A 17,445-nucleotide genomic window follows, 5' to 3' on the forward strand; every position below is an offset into this window, starting at 1 on the left:
AGACAGCCATCTTCTCAGTGTATCTTCACATGGTGTAGAGCTGAGAGAGAAGCAAAATGGTAACATTTGGGGAATCTGGGGGAAGGGTATATCAGATTTTTTTATGCTATTTTTATAACTTTTTTGTAATCAAATGTTCTTCAAAATAAAAAAATAAAAAGCAAAGCAGAGGAGTGATGAGCACATTTTGTTTTGTGGTTAGTTCTAGGGAAGGAAGGAGCTTGGGATGGGGAGAGGCATAGGGATGAGGTCTGAAAAGGATTGTTCATGGGCACTTCATAAGCAATAGTTTTATCTTTACTCTTTAAGGAGTAAATATATATTCTAGCTACTCTTTTTATATATGAAATACATCATAATTTAAAAACAGAAAACCAGTATTTGCCACAGGAGGCAGGTACCCAGTGCAATTCAAGCTTACTAGGGTTTGGTCGGAGATCAGGGAAAGATTCCTTGAGGAAATGATGAGTAAGAAGACATCTGAGGAAGAATGGTGAAAGGTGCATTCTGGGCCCCGGAAAGATCAAACATAAAAGCCTATGGCTTACAGATGCATGTTGCATACCAGGAGCCCAAAGGTGGCCACTGTGCCTTTGACCCAGGCAGTAAGGGGATGTTGGGGTTTGGAACTATTAGATCAAAGATTTTCAATGTTAGCAATGGGGCAATTTAGTGTCTCCATATTTCCCCCAGCCAACTGGATAATTCATAAAAAATTTAATGCACAATTAATTATAACTCACTGCAACTAGAAAAATAGTTAGAAATGGTAGAAATGTTCAGGAGCTAAAAATTGCAGTGAGAAATGATAGAGTTTGCACTTCGAAAAATAGAAAAATCACAGACCTAAAATGCAATTTTTCCTCATAGTCACATCATTTCTTTGAAAGGCAATAATTAAAACGGGTCCTTTTAAAAAATCTCTGAACCCGTTTCATTTTTTCAAAAGCATTGGACCTGAATGCTGGTTTATTATTTCCAACGCTAGGTAATATTTAAATCATCTAAGTAAGGAAGAGAAAGACAATGCCATATTGCTCCTCTTACACTACAATATTTGCAGTAACTTCCCTTTTAAAAATGGCATGGAGTGGTTAGAACATTTAAAAGAACTATAAACATGCACATACATCTCTCCATCCATCTAACCAAAAATCATTTATTAGATTATAATAAAACTCTATAACTGTCTGATAAGGTGACACAATAACTAAATAATTACAACAAAAAAGTAATTAACATATTCAAAAAGTGCTATGAAACATAGAAAAGGAAGAGACTGTCTGCCTATGGACTCAAGAAAGGGTAACAGGTGAAGGAAAAAAGTGAATTGGCTCTAGAAAGACAAGTAGGAGCTGAACAAGAAGAGAAAGAAAGGAAGGGTGCTCTGAGCAGCATATGTGGGAAATGCCCGGAACCTTGAGTGGCTGTAGTGTGGAAAAAGTTGAGGAGAGAATCTACTAGAAAGTGGGGCTGGAAAGGTAGGTTGGAACCACGTGAGATTTAATTCCTCGGGGCAGTAATCAAGAGCATCGGCAGAATTCAGGAAGAGATGTATCTTACTCCAAACTGTGTGCTCACAAGATAATGTAGGCAAAGTGTAAAAGATGGATTACCATGTGGGAAGACCAGAGACAGGAAGGTGACTAGTTAGAAGGCTGGGGAAAAAAAACCTCAAGGACGTTGCAAAAGACAATCTAGGGAAGAAATCTTGGGCAACTTACCTAGATCATTAAGGTCAGGGAGATGTTCAAAATATTTAGGAGGTAGAATTGCCAGCACTTGAAGCATGATCCCATGTCGGGTGGCAGAGAGTGGAAAGAATTAAGCATGGTTTCAGTTTGAGATTAACTGGATCAACTGAGATATAAAACTCAGGAAATAAGAAGAACAGATTTATGAGGCAAGAAAATGTGTTAGACATGGAACTTGTTGAGTATGAAGAAACTGAGGGATCCAGCGTAGAGACATCAATGGGCAGAGCTCAGATATAGAGCACAAAGTGGAGACAGAATTGGAAGTATCTGTGCATAGGTGAGAGCTGAACCTGTGTGAGAGGATGAATCATGTAGGGAGGTTTCTGGGGAAGGCAGAGAGAAGAAGGTCTAAGGCTAGATCTCTGGTGAACCCCAACATTAAGCGGTCCATTTTCCCTCAAGGTATTCCATGAACTGAAAACATATTGAGGAATACTTGATCCATTCTTCTGTGACCAAAAACATACTTGGTCTCTGCTTATTAATGAATCAAAGATGCCATTTTGAATAAAACTGCCTGGGTTAAATGGTTCCTTTAACCTAATGGTTAAATGATAAAAGATAAAAGATAGTTTCAGCCTATCTTTCTGAGTACTGGTCGTTGAGTCCATGGACACACATTGTAAACAGCTTGTCTGGCCATGACACATGAGTACTTGGTCCCACCCACCAGACTCCTCAGTAGACGATAGTAGCGAGAATATGGAGAAGGAAGTTCAGGCTCTGGTAGGTTTGAGATCTACCGTGGATCAAAGTTAGTCTCACACAAACAAAGTGATGAGGTCTGGTCAGAGACTAGGCCCTAAGCAGACCTCAGACAGGGTTCAGATTCCCCTGAATGCCCAGAGAAGGCCCCACTACAGTCACATTTGGTGATGGTCTCTTGTCAACTGATTCAAAGTGACACTCATTCCAAGATGCTTATTCCTAGGCACATGGGCAGAGGAGCAAATGACTGACTTTCTCCTTGGCTGGATGACAACTATGACAACGAACACGAACGCAGCTTAAAAAACTCTTATGCATGTTGTTATTTGATCCTCATGAGAATTTTGTGTCTCCTTACTTTACAAGGAGAAAAGCTAAGGTTCGTTAACTTAATCAAGTCCACGCCAATAGAAAGAGTCAGGTTTTGGAACTGAACTCTGATCTTCTACAAAAGACTGTTTCCTCTACTTTGTATTAGGATCAAAAAACAGTGCTTAGGGAAGATTTGCTCCTTTTAATAATCCTTCTACGTGTGTTTGTCATAGGCTCCCCAAAGATGTCCACATCCTAATCCCCAGAACCTGAGAATATGCTAACTTTTATGGAAAAGGAGACTTTGCAAATGTGATTAAGGTTAAAGTCGCTGATCAGGATGGGGAGATGGTCCTGGATTATCCAGGGGGCTCAATATAATCATGAGTCCTTAACAGCAGAAGAGGAAGGCAGAAAAATGAGTCAGAGAGATGAACCACATGAAGGACTTGACTCACCAATGCTAACATTGAAGATGGAGGAAAGGGGCTATGGACAAGCAATGTGGTAGTCTTTAGAAGTTGGAAATGGCCCTCAATTTACATCCGGCAAGAAAGAAAGTGAATTCTGCCAATAACCCAAATGAGCAGGAAAAAGATTTTCTCCTCAAGCCTGCAGAAAGGGACACAGCCCTGCCAAACACCTTGATTTTAGCCTGGTCAAGTCTTCTCACCTTCACTGAGCTAAGATGATACATCTGTGTTGTTTAAGCCATCAAATTTATAGTCATTTTGTTATGGCAGCATTAGAAATCTAGTGACAGTGTCTGCATCTCTATAGAGTCGCAGAAGCCCAGATTCAGTCAAGTTCTGATCACTTCTTAAGGCACAAAGAGATCACATGCCACCATTCAGATCACTAGATGTGGGGACAAAAGGCATTGTGTCAGTTTGTGGGAATGACACCAGCCCAAGGGCCTTGCTGCACCCTTTCCTGCACTCACAAACCAGAGGCACACATTTTCAACCTGCGGCCAAACACAGGTCACAGGGTGTCAGCAAACAATAGATAATATTGACCTCATATGTTCAAGAAGTAAAGCATGTGTGAATGCTCAGGTTAAGTGTATGTGTACTATTTAAGCTCCTTTAAGGCAGTGCCCTATTGGGTTTAAGGCTTATTCATTTTTACTGAAGAACTCCATAGAAATATAAGTAAAATTCTAGACTTTCATTTTATGATACTAAATTATACTTATGGTTGCAGATAGTGAACTGGGCTGAAGGACAAACAGTATTATCTATTGTTTGAGGTCATTCATGCCCTTGCTCTGTGACCCTGATCGTATCCACTCACACCTCCCTGTGACTGCTTCCTTATCTATTTTAGATAAAATTTTCTTACAGGCCTAAATGTTTATGATTGTAGGATACCAAGAAATGTAGCACAATTCCTCTTTCCTTATTCTGAACATATATTTTATGTGGAGTTGGTATACACAAACGCCAGAAATAAGAATTCTTTGGACAAAATTTAGCTTGAATCACTTAACACACATGAAAAATTTAAATATTCGATATTAGCTTAAACGTATGTCAAAGAATATTTTTGTGAACGGACAAACGTTTCAAATAAACACACCAAAAGTTGTTACCAGTGGGTGGTGGGATTATGGGTGACCACTAGTTCTTTTCCTCATTATTTTCTATAATTTTGAGTTGTTAATTTAATAAAAGCCACAAAAGTTTAAAAAGTACAGATGTACAAAGAGACTATTAAATGAAAATTAGAATTAAAAAAGCCCACATAGAGCACTCTTATTACAATAATCTAAAACAGTGTCAGGAAAGCTCTCTGACCTCAAGGCAAGAAGCAGAGTTATTAACAACTAAAACAGCACTCACATTCACTGATAAAATCATCTAGCTCTGGTGATTTATTAAGGGTTTTCTTGAGAATGTAAACCACTCTCCATCATGGGACTGGGAACAGACTGCTGTCAAAACTCTGTTGCCCACACTTCCTGAATTTTAATCAATCATTTTCTGCACCCCCTCAGAGTTTTGTCCTGCCCCAGCCTCGTGACTGCTGACAGCATCAGTGGGAATGACAAAAACATCCCTGGCCACAAAGCGAGGCCTGTGTGTGCCACCGAGGTGCCCACAAGGGAAGGAGCTGGTGTTGGAACAATGATAACACCGTCTTGGCTGAATCTGATTTATCCCAGAGTATACATTCAACACTTAATTTTTTTAAATCTTTGAATTGCATTTTGTGGGCATCTTGAATTCAATTCCATTCAGTTTACTTCAATTCAATTTGTGATTAATGAGTAGATACTATATGCTGATGCTTTACTGACAAAGTATTTCTTCTCCAACATACCTAAGACTTTCTATACTGCAAATCCTGTCACATGCCTAACCTGTACTTTGTCATCTCCAAGGGTGACATTCTTTCTTACATTGCAAGCATTTAGTAAGCACCTGCTCTGTGCCGGGCATTTTGCTGCCCTGGATATATGGCAACAAAAACCAGAGTGCCTATCCTTGAAGGTCTCTCCGAGTATTGGAGATGTGAGAGCAAAACCACACTTCATCCTCCTGGTCCAGGAGAGGCAACAGGGACAAGTGTCATGTAAACTGCAATTGACTATGCTAGAGATCAAACTAGCTACCAGTGAAGCCACGAAAAGTTATCTCTGGTACCACTAGCCTCCCACTTCTACTCCCGTTTATCCTAAGGGATCAGGGCTCTTTCCAAGGTACACCTGCCCAAGAATGGGTCTACAATTTGGCATGAATACACAGAAGCCAATGGCCATTCTGTGTATTTGTTGATTACTAACTTCGGAATGAAAGACCGTGGACCTGGTGAGGGATCAGGTTGCTGGGAGGACAATCTGGGGACAGGGCTGAAGGAAGACACTGCTGTCTTTTCAACATCTCTGAAATCACACCAGGGCACGGACAGATCATATTACCTTTCTCAGGTGTGAGAAGGAAGAAGGAGGTGATAGAGGCAGAGACAAAAAATAGAGACAGAAACAGAGCTAGAAAAAGAGAGGTTCTCACAGCTTTTTTGATGGCAGGGAGAAAGTGTGTAGCTTGGAGGATAGTTCATAGTCTCCCCTCACTCGCCTATATTTGAATCACACGGATGCTGAGAGGAGGATGGCACAGACCTTAAGCCAGAGGGCTGCAATGACAAAGATTGGGCCTGGGAACTGGAAAGCATGCTCTCTTAAAGCAGGTAGGTCTTACCATTCTCTGCAGGAGGAGAAAGAGGGAAATGAGATTGTATGCTTGCTTAGGAGCCTCCACCAGGTCAGAAGAAGCTGACTTGCCCACCTTTGTCACTGTTGGTTGTCCTTTTGTCAATTCCCATGCAACTAGCCCCTTCCTCTGGGTGTGGGTGTGTAAACAGCCATGCCCTTCATTACATCCTCAAATAACCACTTCATGCTACCATTTCCATTGCTGAAATACACATTTGGTTGCAGATCATTTGAACCAATTCTTCTACTTGCTGAAATCAGATATCTTAATCAATAATGGTATTATTAAATTGAAAAAAAAATTATTTCAATCCTCTATGAAAACCTCTTAAAAAGAATAAGAACGCTCTAGATTTTTAGGACTAAAGCATCTTTAAAGGTCTTAACGTCCAACCTTCTTACCTTAACGACAAGGAAACTGAAATTCAAAGAAGCTTAAAGACTTGGCCAAGGTTACACAGCCTGGATACCACTGGTTCCTAATGATAAAAAGGTACATTTTTCAAATTGATTGGATAGAAGCCCATAATGGCTTTTGACTTCAAAAAATTGAAGTTAATAAATGAACCTTGCCTCCTAATACTCAGAGAGGTCCTGAAAGAATCTTATCTGTGCACATGGATATGCCAGTAAATTTTATTACTAGCAGGGTAGTATAATTTCACATACAGGGAAAATTTATAGCTATGTATATGGATACGCTTTAAAGCAAATTGGAATTTTATTCATTTGAAAATAAAATCCTCTTTTGAATAAACGTCTGATTTTTAAAATAATGTAAAAAAAGTAAATGATTTTAAATATTAGTTCTCAATATTTGAATTTTCTTCTTCAAAAAAGTTACTGAGCTCTGGCATCACTGTCATTTTTGGGAAGGTTACCTAGCTGTAGTCAATTTCCATTCTCTTGTTCTAAAGAGCTGTGACAGAGGGACATTTAAGAGCTAATCAAATAAACAATGGTTGTTCAAAAATAATTTAATTGTCATATTTCATTGAATAGTAAATTTTATTAGGTTTTTTGTTTGCTTGCTCGCCAAGTCAAATGTTCATGCCTGTGTCCTTTTTATAGAATGTGTAATTTGAAAGGTCGAAAGACATTGGTCATTTTGACACCCTTCATTTTTCACTTAAATTGGTAATTACTAAAATAATTATGTGAAGAAAGGCTTATTGTGCTAATCATAAATGGTGTCATCTTCTTCAACAGACCACCCTCCAGAGCCTATTGTTAAACTCTGCCATTTTGGTGTTTAAATTAAAGAGCCGCCTAGCTTCCCAAATTCTACATGTCAGGAGAGGAGGTACGCTGAAATTAAATTAGAAAAACTATTTTCACATTTAGCAGCACAATTAAAGGAACTTTTGATGATTTGGGTCCATTAATTCTTCTAGTCTCAGAGGCACACATTTCCACTTCAATCCAATTGCAAAATATTAACGTTTTCAAAGGCAACTGTTTTTCTCTATTGCCACTAACGCAGTCACATTCATTAAATTTTATTATTTCTACATCATTTAATGTAGGTCAACACGTTGAGTCCAGCAAACATAAGCATTTCTTTCCAGCCCACTGACACTGCTGTGAAAGATAAGAGGCAAACAAATCTCACTTCAGTGGGAAAAAACCCTCTCATTTGTAAACATGAACGTTAAAATCAAGACTACAAAAGACAATGTAACAGATGTAATGCTGTAACCCAACTACCTCATGCTTATCGTGCCAGAAATGTATTTCTATAGGAGGGGAATAAAATGATGGCCCTTTCAAGTTGAAGGAGCCTTTGTTTGCAAAGCTTAACCCACTCCGTGCCAGTCCTGGTCCTTGGGAAATGACTGAGCACTGACATAGTGTCCAGAAGTGGTGTCTCTTCCAACATCCCACCTTGCTGAGATATCATAAATAAAAAATTGTTAAGCAGAGCAAAAACAGCCACAGCTTTTCTCCTGTTAAGAAACTCTTTTTAAAGACCTCTTCCTATGGCTGGTACTCTGAGCTTTCTTTTTCTCTCCTTGCTCTCTCACATGGATGCTAACTGCATGTTTAATGAGGCCCTGTCTGCCTGGTGGAACTGGTCTGCAGTACAGAGCAGTCGTGGAGAACACAGACTCTGCAGCCAGACTGCCTGCGTGTGACTCCGGGATTCATCATTTACTAGTCATCTGATCTGGGGTAAGTTCCTGATCTCTAAGCATGTCTTTCCTCATCTATAAAATAGATATAAAAACCCTTTGCCATGAGTTGTCATGAGGATTAAAAGAGATTAAGTACCTGGCACATAGGACGTGCTCAATATCTTTCTATATAATCGCATTTCCACCACTTACCAAGCAGACCGTGAAAAAGATGACTCAAGGAACGTCATTAGCAGATACTGACAGCCTGGAAATTTTGAAGTCATAATCCCACTACAATCTCTCACTGATGTGCATCCAGCCTACTCTCCTGACTTTCCTTAAGCACCTCATTTGCTTATGGATGAATGAATGAAGGGAGACTCCCCCCTCCATTTTCATATAGTAAATATAGCATAAAAGTAGTGAGATAGACAACTTTTCTTCTCTCAATGGCACTTACATTTGATGGCAGAAAGGTTGGAAAAGAGAACAAGAAATTAAATAAGGAAAAAGATCACTTTCAGTAGTGGTAAGAGCTATGAAGAAAATGAAGCAGAGTGATGGAACAGAGAAGGTTGTGGCAGAAGGAGGCTGGGAAAATATTTCAATCTGGTGACCCAGGATGACTCTCCTAAGGAGGTGGCATATGAGACCCTGAGGGATGAGAAGGAGAAGCTGTGAGAACTCTGGGGCAGAGAAATGGCGAATGGAAGAACCCAATCCTTTTACCATCTAATTTCACAGACCAGGAAACCAAGACTCCAAAAAGAGAAGTGACTTAGCAAAGTCATAAAGCCAGGGTTGGAATTCTAGTTTCCAGATTCACAGGCTCTGACATTTCCTACACCAACTCCCAAATTGGCCAAATTGTTCAAAGCACACGGTGGGACTTCAACTTGGATTGTTAAGATGAGGCGAGAGCATCCCAAGGGGGTGGGGAAAGACAGCGAATCAAAGGGGTCCTGGACCACAGTATGGCATATGGGAAATCAAGATCTTTAACTCCATGGAATCTCATCCTTAGGGCATTCAAATGTGAATGAGAGAAATCATTTTTTTTCTGAGACTCAATGACTATGAAAGACAAAAACGTTTTCATGGTTTTCTGATTCCAGCCGTCAGATTTTCTGATACAACCAATTATTTTCAAATCACTAAGGGTTTCAATATGATAGCAACATAAATCTTATAAAGCAACCAGGAATCACTATTGAATGCCCTTCACAGGTTGGAATCATTCTGCTTTAAAATTTTCTGGTATGTGGGTAACACTGGCCTCACCCTGGAAGACGTCTTAAGGGCTATCACCCAGGGTGAGAACTTTTGCAGATTCAGATTGCAACTATTTCATGTGCGTTATGGAATGTTTTTCTTAACCAAGAGGCTTAACTTAAGTTCATACTACAATTAAGTTGCTAGAGGAGGAGAAAATATAAACAAATAAGCAAGGAACGTCCCTAAAATCACTTAGCAATGAACCAATCCCATTTTCATTCTTAGGGGGTCTCAATTTTATCTTTGCCTCAAGAGACTCTTTCAAAGATTTGTAGAATAAATCACATTCTATTGGATCCTCATATAATTGCCTTTACCTGACAATATACTACAAAAATAAGGCTAAACTTGTAGCTTACTTTTGTGTTTCTCAAATTTTAATGTGTTTACAAATCACTAGAGGATCTTGTTAAAATGCACATTCTGATCCAGTGGGTCTGGCATGGGGCCTAGGATTCTGCATTTCTAACAAGCTCCCAGGTGATGCCAATGCTCTTGGCCCATGGACCACATTCTAAGTGGTGAGGGCCTATCATTGCATGATGCTGCCCTTTATGAAAAATCACAGAAAGAAACTATCTTGTCTCTTGAGTCTCAGTACAAGTTAAAGCTGAACATGTCTAGAGCAAATTATTTTCTTTTACATTATAGACTTCTTAATCTCATGGCTGACCGTACTTTCCTCTTTGACTTGGCCACTAGGAAGCACCTTTTAGCAAGATTGTAGGACTTAATGGTTATGCTTTCTATTTACTGATCCTACTCCACTGACCTACTCCTGACTATATCTAACTTTCCTAATATTGCTTTTTTTGTTGTTAATATTGCTTTTTACCCCCTACCTACTATATTTTTTGTTGTTGTTATCTCACATGCATTTTTGTAAGACCCTCAGAATCATTCCTTCAAATAAGATAGCATGTGAAAGAAACAATCCCAACACATCCTAGTTTAAAATGGAAATATGTGCTCAAGGACACACAAGGCATTAGAAAATTTCAGGTGCTTGCTGGAGTGGGGTGAAGTGATTGAGAATGGAGAAGCAGCCAGTCCTAGAAGAGCAGTGGACTTGAGAAGAAGTAACCCCACCCTCTTTCACAATTTGCCAGATATATGGCTTGAGGATGACTAAGTTTATATTTTAAGGACTTAACAATTGAACACTGGTTGCCTCGGGAGGGTCTGTTATTATTATGGCTACCTGGAACAGCCTCTGCTGTGGCTTCTAACCTCAAAGGAACACTGAAGCAAACACTGACAGGTACTCTGAAACACCAGTGGGAAGGACAAAGTTCCTCTTCCTTAGGTCGAGCTACCACTCAGGAGGCAACATCAACCATAATCAACTCCTCATGCACTCCTATTTTGAGACGCTGTTGGAAGGAGCTACAAAACTAGAAGGTAACCCTCTGCTAGTTACTGTTCAGGATGTGAAACAGGTCCCATGTCAGTTACTTAAGCAAAGTATTTACTCCCATGAGTCTCCATGGCCACCTCTGTAATCTGCAACCATCATAACTTCCTCATAAAACTGCTCTGAAAATTAAATGAAACATTTACCACTGTGCCAGACACTTTGTAGCCTCTCAATAAAGGGTTATCATAACACATTAATTACTGCTCTTTTTCTATGCTAGGCCTTGGAGAAAATGGTTGTGAAGAAAAAGCCAAAAACCAGACATTTAGTCATTCTTTCATTTTTTGGCAGTCATTACCATTTATCTTCAAAGTTCCTCCTGCAATGCCCTTGAGAAGCCAAAAAACAGTTGATACAATCAATAACATTTGAACTTGATCTTGTAGACTAAGTTTGTATTGACTTCTTCACCACACAAGGGACTTTCCTCATATGAAACCATGAATGTGTGATTTCTGCTAAAGGATGTGATTTCTGCTAAAGCTACACCCTTCTTCTGAAGAGGCCTGTCCAAAAACACAACAACAAAATGACTGTGCCTTGAATGCCAATCAAACAGGCCTTCACCATCCATACTGCTTTTAACTCTAGACACTGCCAGGAAAACAAGTGTTTCATCTTCATTCAGTATCACTTTCTGCAGCTTTTCACTTACTCTTACTTCCATCACATGACTTTTGGGAAATTCTAGTATCTCCCACTCAATGTTTTAAAACCCCTCCTACTCTCAACTATATAAATACCACAAAGTTCAGAGGAGAGGAAGTTCTTCCTTCTAGGAATTCCTCCTGCTCCTGTAAACATGTTTATATATTCATCACTTCCCAACCAAAGATCTTTCATCTGTCAAAGGTTCTGCTTGTATTCAAAGCTCCTTAAAATGTCAAAAGTAGTATCATTGGGGAACAGAGGACGTTAGAAAACATCAAAGCAAAGCGAGGATATGGAATTTTTGTGATGACTGAAGTCAGTACTGTCTTCTCTTTACCGCTGACCTTTTCTGGCTGGATGGGGAGAGAGAAAACGCACTGGTTAAGTACCATCACTTCTGGCAAGATGTTTTCTCTTTAAAAAAAGTTAATAAAGTTAGATACAACTAAAAATGAGTTTCAGAGAAATTTTTGTGTAACAACAGAGTAAATGTCACAAATGTATTAAAGAGTAAAGGAAGTGGGATGCTCCGATCTAGGAAAGACATGAAAGGCTTTAGTCAAAAATTGACCAAATGATTATTTGGAGGTAAACCTCCACCTGCCTTTGTATTTCTGTCTCATCATCTGACAACAGATAGCTCTCACCCTCTCTGTTACCCAAAGTCTTCCGTTACTCTGACCCACCCATATCCATTCTATAAATAAAACTCCACTTCTCTCAAAGTGACAGTGGTGTTAGCAGAAAGGTAATCTGTACTTTTTTTTTAGTATTTTTCCTTTGAAATGCTACCAAATATAATATATATGCAGAAATGTATACAAACCCTAGGTTTATAGGTTAAGGAATTGTAGAAAGCTATCTAAATGAACTAATTCATGCCAAAGTACAAATATACTTCATATATTTTAAAAGAAGAGCTTCTTATCAAAAAAGAATGTCTAAATAGTGGCATTACAACTTTGAGGCCAACATGCTATGTATAGTTCCCCAAAATAATACAACACTCAAGTCCTGACATGGAAGAAATGTTGCTAATCACTTTTGAACTGAGATTCTGCCCTAGAGAGGCTTGTTTTGTGGGACTACCAGGAATGGGGTGTCAGGAAATTACTTAAATTTTACGTGATCCCCTGATAGGCTTTTGCATGAGTTGTGATTCATCTGTTTTCTATGAAAAAATTTTAGGATAACTAAGGAGCAAATATTTCTCTTTTCAAAATGTATGGCTTTTTTTATAATTGTTCTTTATTATTGTTGCTTATTTTTTGGTTTTTAACAACTTCATTGATATATCTTTGATATATAAAAATTATATCAATTTAAGGTGTACAATTTGATGTTTTGATATATGTATACATTGTGAAAAGATCACCACAACCAAGTTAAATAACTTAGCCATCATCTCTACACAGTTACCGTTGTGTGTTGAGAAGATTTAATCTATCCTCTTAGCAGATTTCAAGAATACAATACCGTATTATCAATTATTGTCACTATGTCGTACATTGGATCTCCATAACTCATTCATCTTGCATAACTGAAACTTTGTACCCTTTGGCTAACATCTCCTCATTTCCCCCTCACCTCCACCACCCCCTGCCCCAGCAACCACTATTCTATTCTCTGCTTCTACGAGTTTTACTATTTTAAGTTCCACATATAAGTGAGTTCATGCAGTATTTGTCTGTGTCTGACTTATTTCACTTAGCCTAATATCCTCCACTTTTATCCACATTGTTGCAAATGGCAAGATTTCCTTCTTTTTCAAGGTTGAGTAATATTCCACAGTGTGTGTGTGTGTGTGTGTGTGTGTGTAAATATATACATATATATATACCACATTTTATTTATCCATTTGTCCCTGGACAGATATTTAGGTTGTATCTTGGCTATTGTGAAAAGTGCTGCAATGAACACAGGAATGCAGATATCTCTTCATAATCGTTCTTAAGAGGGATGCAAAATACGGTGGGTCCTCATTAGGAGTCTGCATGCACATGAGCCTACCACAGTGTCTTGGGTTAAAACTGAAATCAAGTTTGCTTTGGCATCTACTTCTGCTTTCCTCAGGAATAGCCATAAAAGTTGGCCCCCCTAGTCGTGCCCTGACTCAGCATCCCCGTGCTCTCTGTTCTCCACAATCCAAACGCATTCCGAAGCTTTCCTGTCCTATGTGTAGGTGTGTGTGAGTGTATATATAAATATATATATCCCATTCTCAGAGTCCAAAACTACCTTGTTAATCTCACCACCTTATCTATTTTTATTTGATAGAGCAGAGTTCAAACCCTACAACAATATCTCTAACATTCCGGAGGATTTTGGTCCCCAAAACAGGGACTTCAGAAATGGCACTGTATGAATCTAGCAGGAAGACAGTTTTTCTCAGCGAGACCTTCTAGTGTTTCTCAAATATTTTTCAATAAATGACAGCTTGCTCCAATACACACAATTCTACTTGCCTGTATTGAAGCGGGCTACCCACAATCTTCTTCCCACATCCTATTCATTTTCTCCCTTGACAACCAGAATTTGAAGACTTGAAGCAACACCCATAAAGAGTCTTAAGGGATTGGATCAACGTAAGCAAGGATTAGTCTCCACGGCTTAGTCCAGTTACAAGGTTCTAGGTTCAAAAGGGATGCTCTGCCCCACAGAATCTCACTGAGTTTGGGTGCCAACTCAGAAAACTCATCACCTTCCTGTTTCCCTTCAAGAGTTAACTGATAGGATGGAATGCAAAGCACATGTCTTCTTGCTGCCAAAATCGCTGCCAAAACTGCCTGACTAGATGTGTACCATCCCATGAAAGGTCTTGGCAGAAGCTAGTTCCGGAGTGTTAGCCAAGGTGCTGAAGTGAAGGCAGGGAGGCAGGAAAACCTTTGCGGATGAATCGCCCCCTCCCCCAACTCTTTTTAAGACATTGAGCTTATTCATTTTGACAAGATACCCTAGGATTTCAAGTCTAACGTAAATTTGGAGAATGTAATGTGTGTGCGCGTGTAGAAATGTATCCAGGATACATATTCTTTATAGAAATCCCAGCACTACAATAACTCTAGGAGAACACACATAAAAACAAAACAAAAATCAAAAACATTTAGAGCTATTTATTCCAATTGAATGCTATTTATGTCTCTGCACTTCTCTACCAGATCATTACTGAGATTTGGTGAAATGAATCAAACGCAAAATAAAGTTATTGTAAAGCAAACGGCAGAGAATGACAAAGCCACAATCCTGAACGATCACTCAAAAGGAAAAATTATTCTCTATGCATGCCTGAAGATTTTCTTATTATCTCTACTTTTACTTGAATCTTTTTTTCAAATGTTCTTCTTTTTGACAGTTTCTCTTTCCTGCTCTGAAAATGTGCACGCTGATATCAGAACCACGGGCAGCCCCTGGCACGGGGTTGGCTAATAGTTGAATCACTTCTGAGTCACTGGGGACTGCAGCCAGTGGTAAGTGAACCAGAAGGCACCCTGGCCACCAACTCCTTTCACACGCCAATCACCCCCACCCTCTTGGGCATCTAATGCCTCTTCCCTCTGCCAGGCAATTAGCTTCCGTTCTGTTCAACTTTCCGACCTCTGGCTTTAGTGAAAAGTCCTGGCTGTGGGAACTGGCTCTGGGCAGCTCTTGGCTCCCTCTTCCTGGGTGACTGGCAAGAGTAACACCTTCTCTGACACTCTTAAAAGAAGCCGTTTAATTCCTAATGATATTTCCTGGCAAAAAGGAAAATGAAGCCCAAAACGTGGGATTCCGGTCCAGCCCAGGCAGGCCAAGAGCGCGGCTGGTGAGCCCACGTCTTGCTCTAAGGCTGTTCCCTCTCGCTCCCCTTCCCCACCACAGTTGTGTTTTTCCCCTGACACTTCCACCCCGGAGTGTGACACCTACTGGAACTTATGAACATCTGGAGAGATATGGATATGATTTGGGCAACCGACAAGAAGGGCTGGCTGGTGCCCTAGGGATTTCCCGCGGAAATCACCCCGCGCTTAAAAGGCGTTTCAAGAAGGAAGTAACCAGTAAAGTCATCTTGGCGGGAGAACCTTGCGAACGTCTTAGAAAAATACAAGAAACCACTGGATGCTTAATGACCCACGTTTCCACCACCCTGGTCTCCAGCCCTTTCTGGCGTAGTATGAAGTGGTTTGCGGGTTTTTACACGGTCGAGGGAGGGTGGTGCGAAGTACCGCATGTATTTCCACGAGAGCGTTAGCGCGGGGCTCGCAGCCTTAGTCCCGGCGAGGACCTCGGATCACATCTTTTCCTCCCTGCGCGCTAGTCGCCGGGGTAAAGGGGACACGCAGACCTGTGGACCCAGGAGTTCCGATCTGGAGATGTTCCACCCTTGGGGTGCCTGGCACCCCACAACGTAGCGCCGATGTGACTCGCGATGCCTTCCCGCCACCTCCCCAACCCCCCAAACCCACGCACATCCTCTCCCACGCTGCGCTTCTGCTGCCCACAGAGCTGCTCATCTGAGTCCCCCCGGTCCTTACGCGGCGGTGGCGCTGCCTCGCGGAGGTGGCGCCAGGGGCGCCCGCAGAGGCGGCGGAGGAGGAGTGCGGGGGAGGGGAGGGGAGGGGAGGGGAGGGGGGCGGCAGGGCAGGGGCGCTGGAGGAGGGGCGGGCCGGGGGTCCCTGGCCGCCCGGGGCGCGCGGGGAGGCGCGGAGGACGCGCCGCACTCACCCGCTGCTGCTGCCGGCTGCTGACGGCCACCGCGGCGGCGGACGCGGCGCTGTGCCGGAGCTCGGCCGCCTGCCCGGGTCTCAGCAGGCTCCGGGTGAACCTGCGTGTCCGCTCGCCGGCCATCGCCGGCCGCGCCGATCGCGAGCGCGCGTCCCGCCGGCCTTCCCAGCGCCAACCTTCTCTACCCAGCCGCCGTTCAGGAAGCGGAACTCGGAGCCTTTCCCCCCCTCTTCCTCGCTCTACTCGCAAGAGGCGGGTTTTTCTCTCTTGCACCCGCACTCCCCCACCCCCTTCTCTCCGCCGAAGCTTCGCGACGACTTTGCAAACTCTGCGCTCCTTCGGGCGCGCGCGGCCAACTCGGCGAGCGGCCCCTGCCCGGCGGCGCCTCCGGAGCGGGGGCCGCGGGACGCGCGTGGGGCGGCTCCAGCCCGCGCCCCCCCGCCCGGCTCAGCTGGCCGGCCGGGGCTGTCCCCGCCGCCCCAGGGACCGGCAGGGGGCGGGGGACGGCGTGGGGCGGCCGCCGCGGGGCTCCGGGCGGGGCCTGTCCCCATTTGGAGGCTCCTCGCAGGGCTGGGGCTCTGGCCGCTTTGCTGATTTGGCCCCTACTTTCCGGGGCTGACGAATGGGCGCGGACCGAACTCAGTTCGCCCTTCCATCCTTGGAAAGGGAGCAGAGGCTTGTTAAGAATCTGGTGGCTGGGATCTCCGCAGCATCGCCCAAGCCAGCCTCACAAGTCTCCTTGGCTAAAGTCCTCACTCAGGGCTTTGGAATAAGCTTCCTAATTCATACATGCCTTCAACCAGTATTCGTTAAGCGCCTACTGTGTGCCAGTTCACATTGTTCTGGAAACTGGGGATGAAGGAGGGGAACTTACCAGCCCCACCTTAAGGCTGTGTAGGGCTGATGCATTTTTTGGGTTGGGGGTGGGAGGAGCAAATAGGTTAACAAATAAACGAATACAAGTATGTATAAATCAGGGCAACGCGGGCCAAGAGGCTTGGGCAGTGGTATTACGTAGGAGGCTAGGATTGACTCATGGGGTTACCAGGTAGTGTGGGTCAGATATGGGGATGGACTTACATTTGTGTTGTTTTTCTGCTCCCATTCTTGCCAAGCATCCATGTGTCGTGCACATTGTCTCCAGCTGTTTGATTAAAGTCTTCCAAGGATTCTCATCCTGAATCACACCCAGGGTGGTTCTCCAACTCAGTGCAGGGCTTGGTGGACGGAAGAACAGCCCTGGCCACTAGTCTGGAGAGATCTGGGACAGCCACTCCAAGTATTCTAGGC

General features: G+C 42.4%; 1 protein-coding gene across 1 annotated transcript in view; it reads right to left on the reverse strand.

The window, feature by feature from the left end:
• The window catches only part of DOCK10 (dedicator of cytokinesis 10), a 262,692-nt gene extending 246,414 nt beyond the window's left edge, over positions 1-16,278 (reverse strand). Inside the window, exon 1 of the mRNA XM_058533107.1 lies at positions 16,156-16,278. Within this exon, the coding sequence (XP_058389090.1) occupies positions 16,156-16,278 (123 nt within the window). The remainder of the gene's footprint in view (positions 1-16,155) is intronic.
• Positions 16,279-17,445: the final 1,167 nt, after the last annotated feature.

This window comes from Diceros bicornis, chromosome 37, assembly GCF_020826845.1.
Source record: "Diceros bicornis minor isolate mBicDic1 chromosome 37, mDicBic1.mat.cur, whole genome shotgun sequence".
In the NCBI taxonomy this organism is placed as follows: Eukaryota; Metazoa; Chordata; class Mammalia; order Perissodactyla; family Rhinocerotidae; genus Diceros; species Diceros bicornis.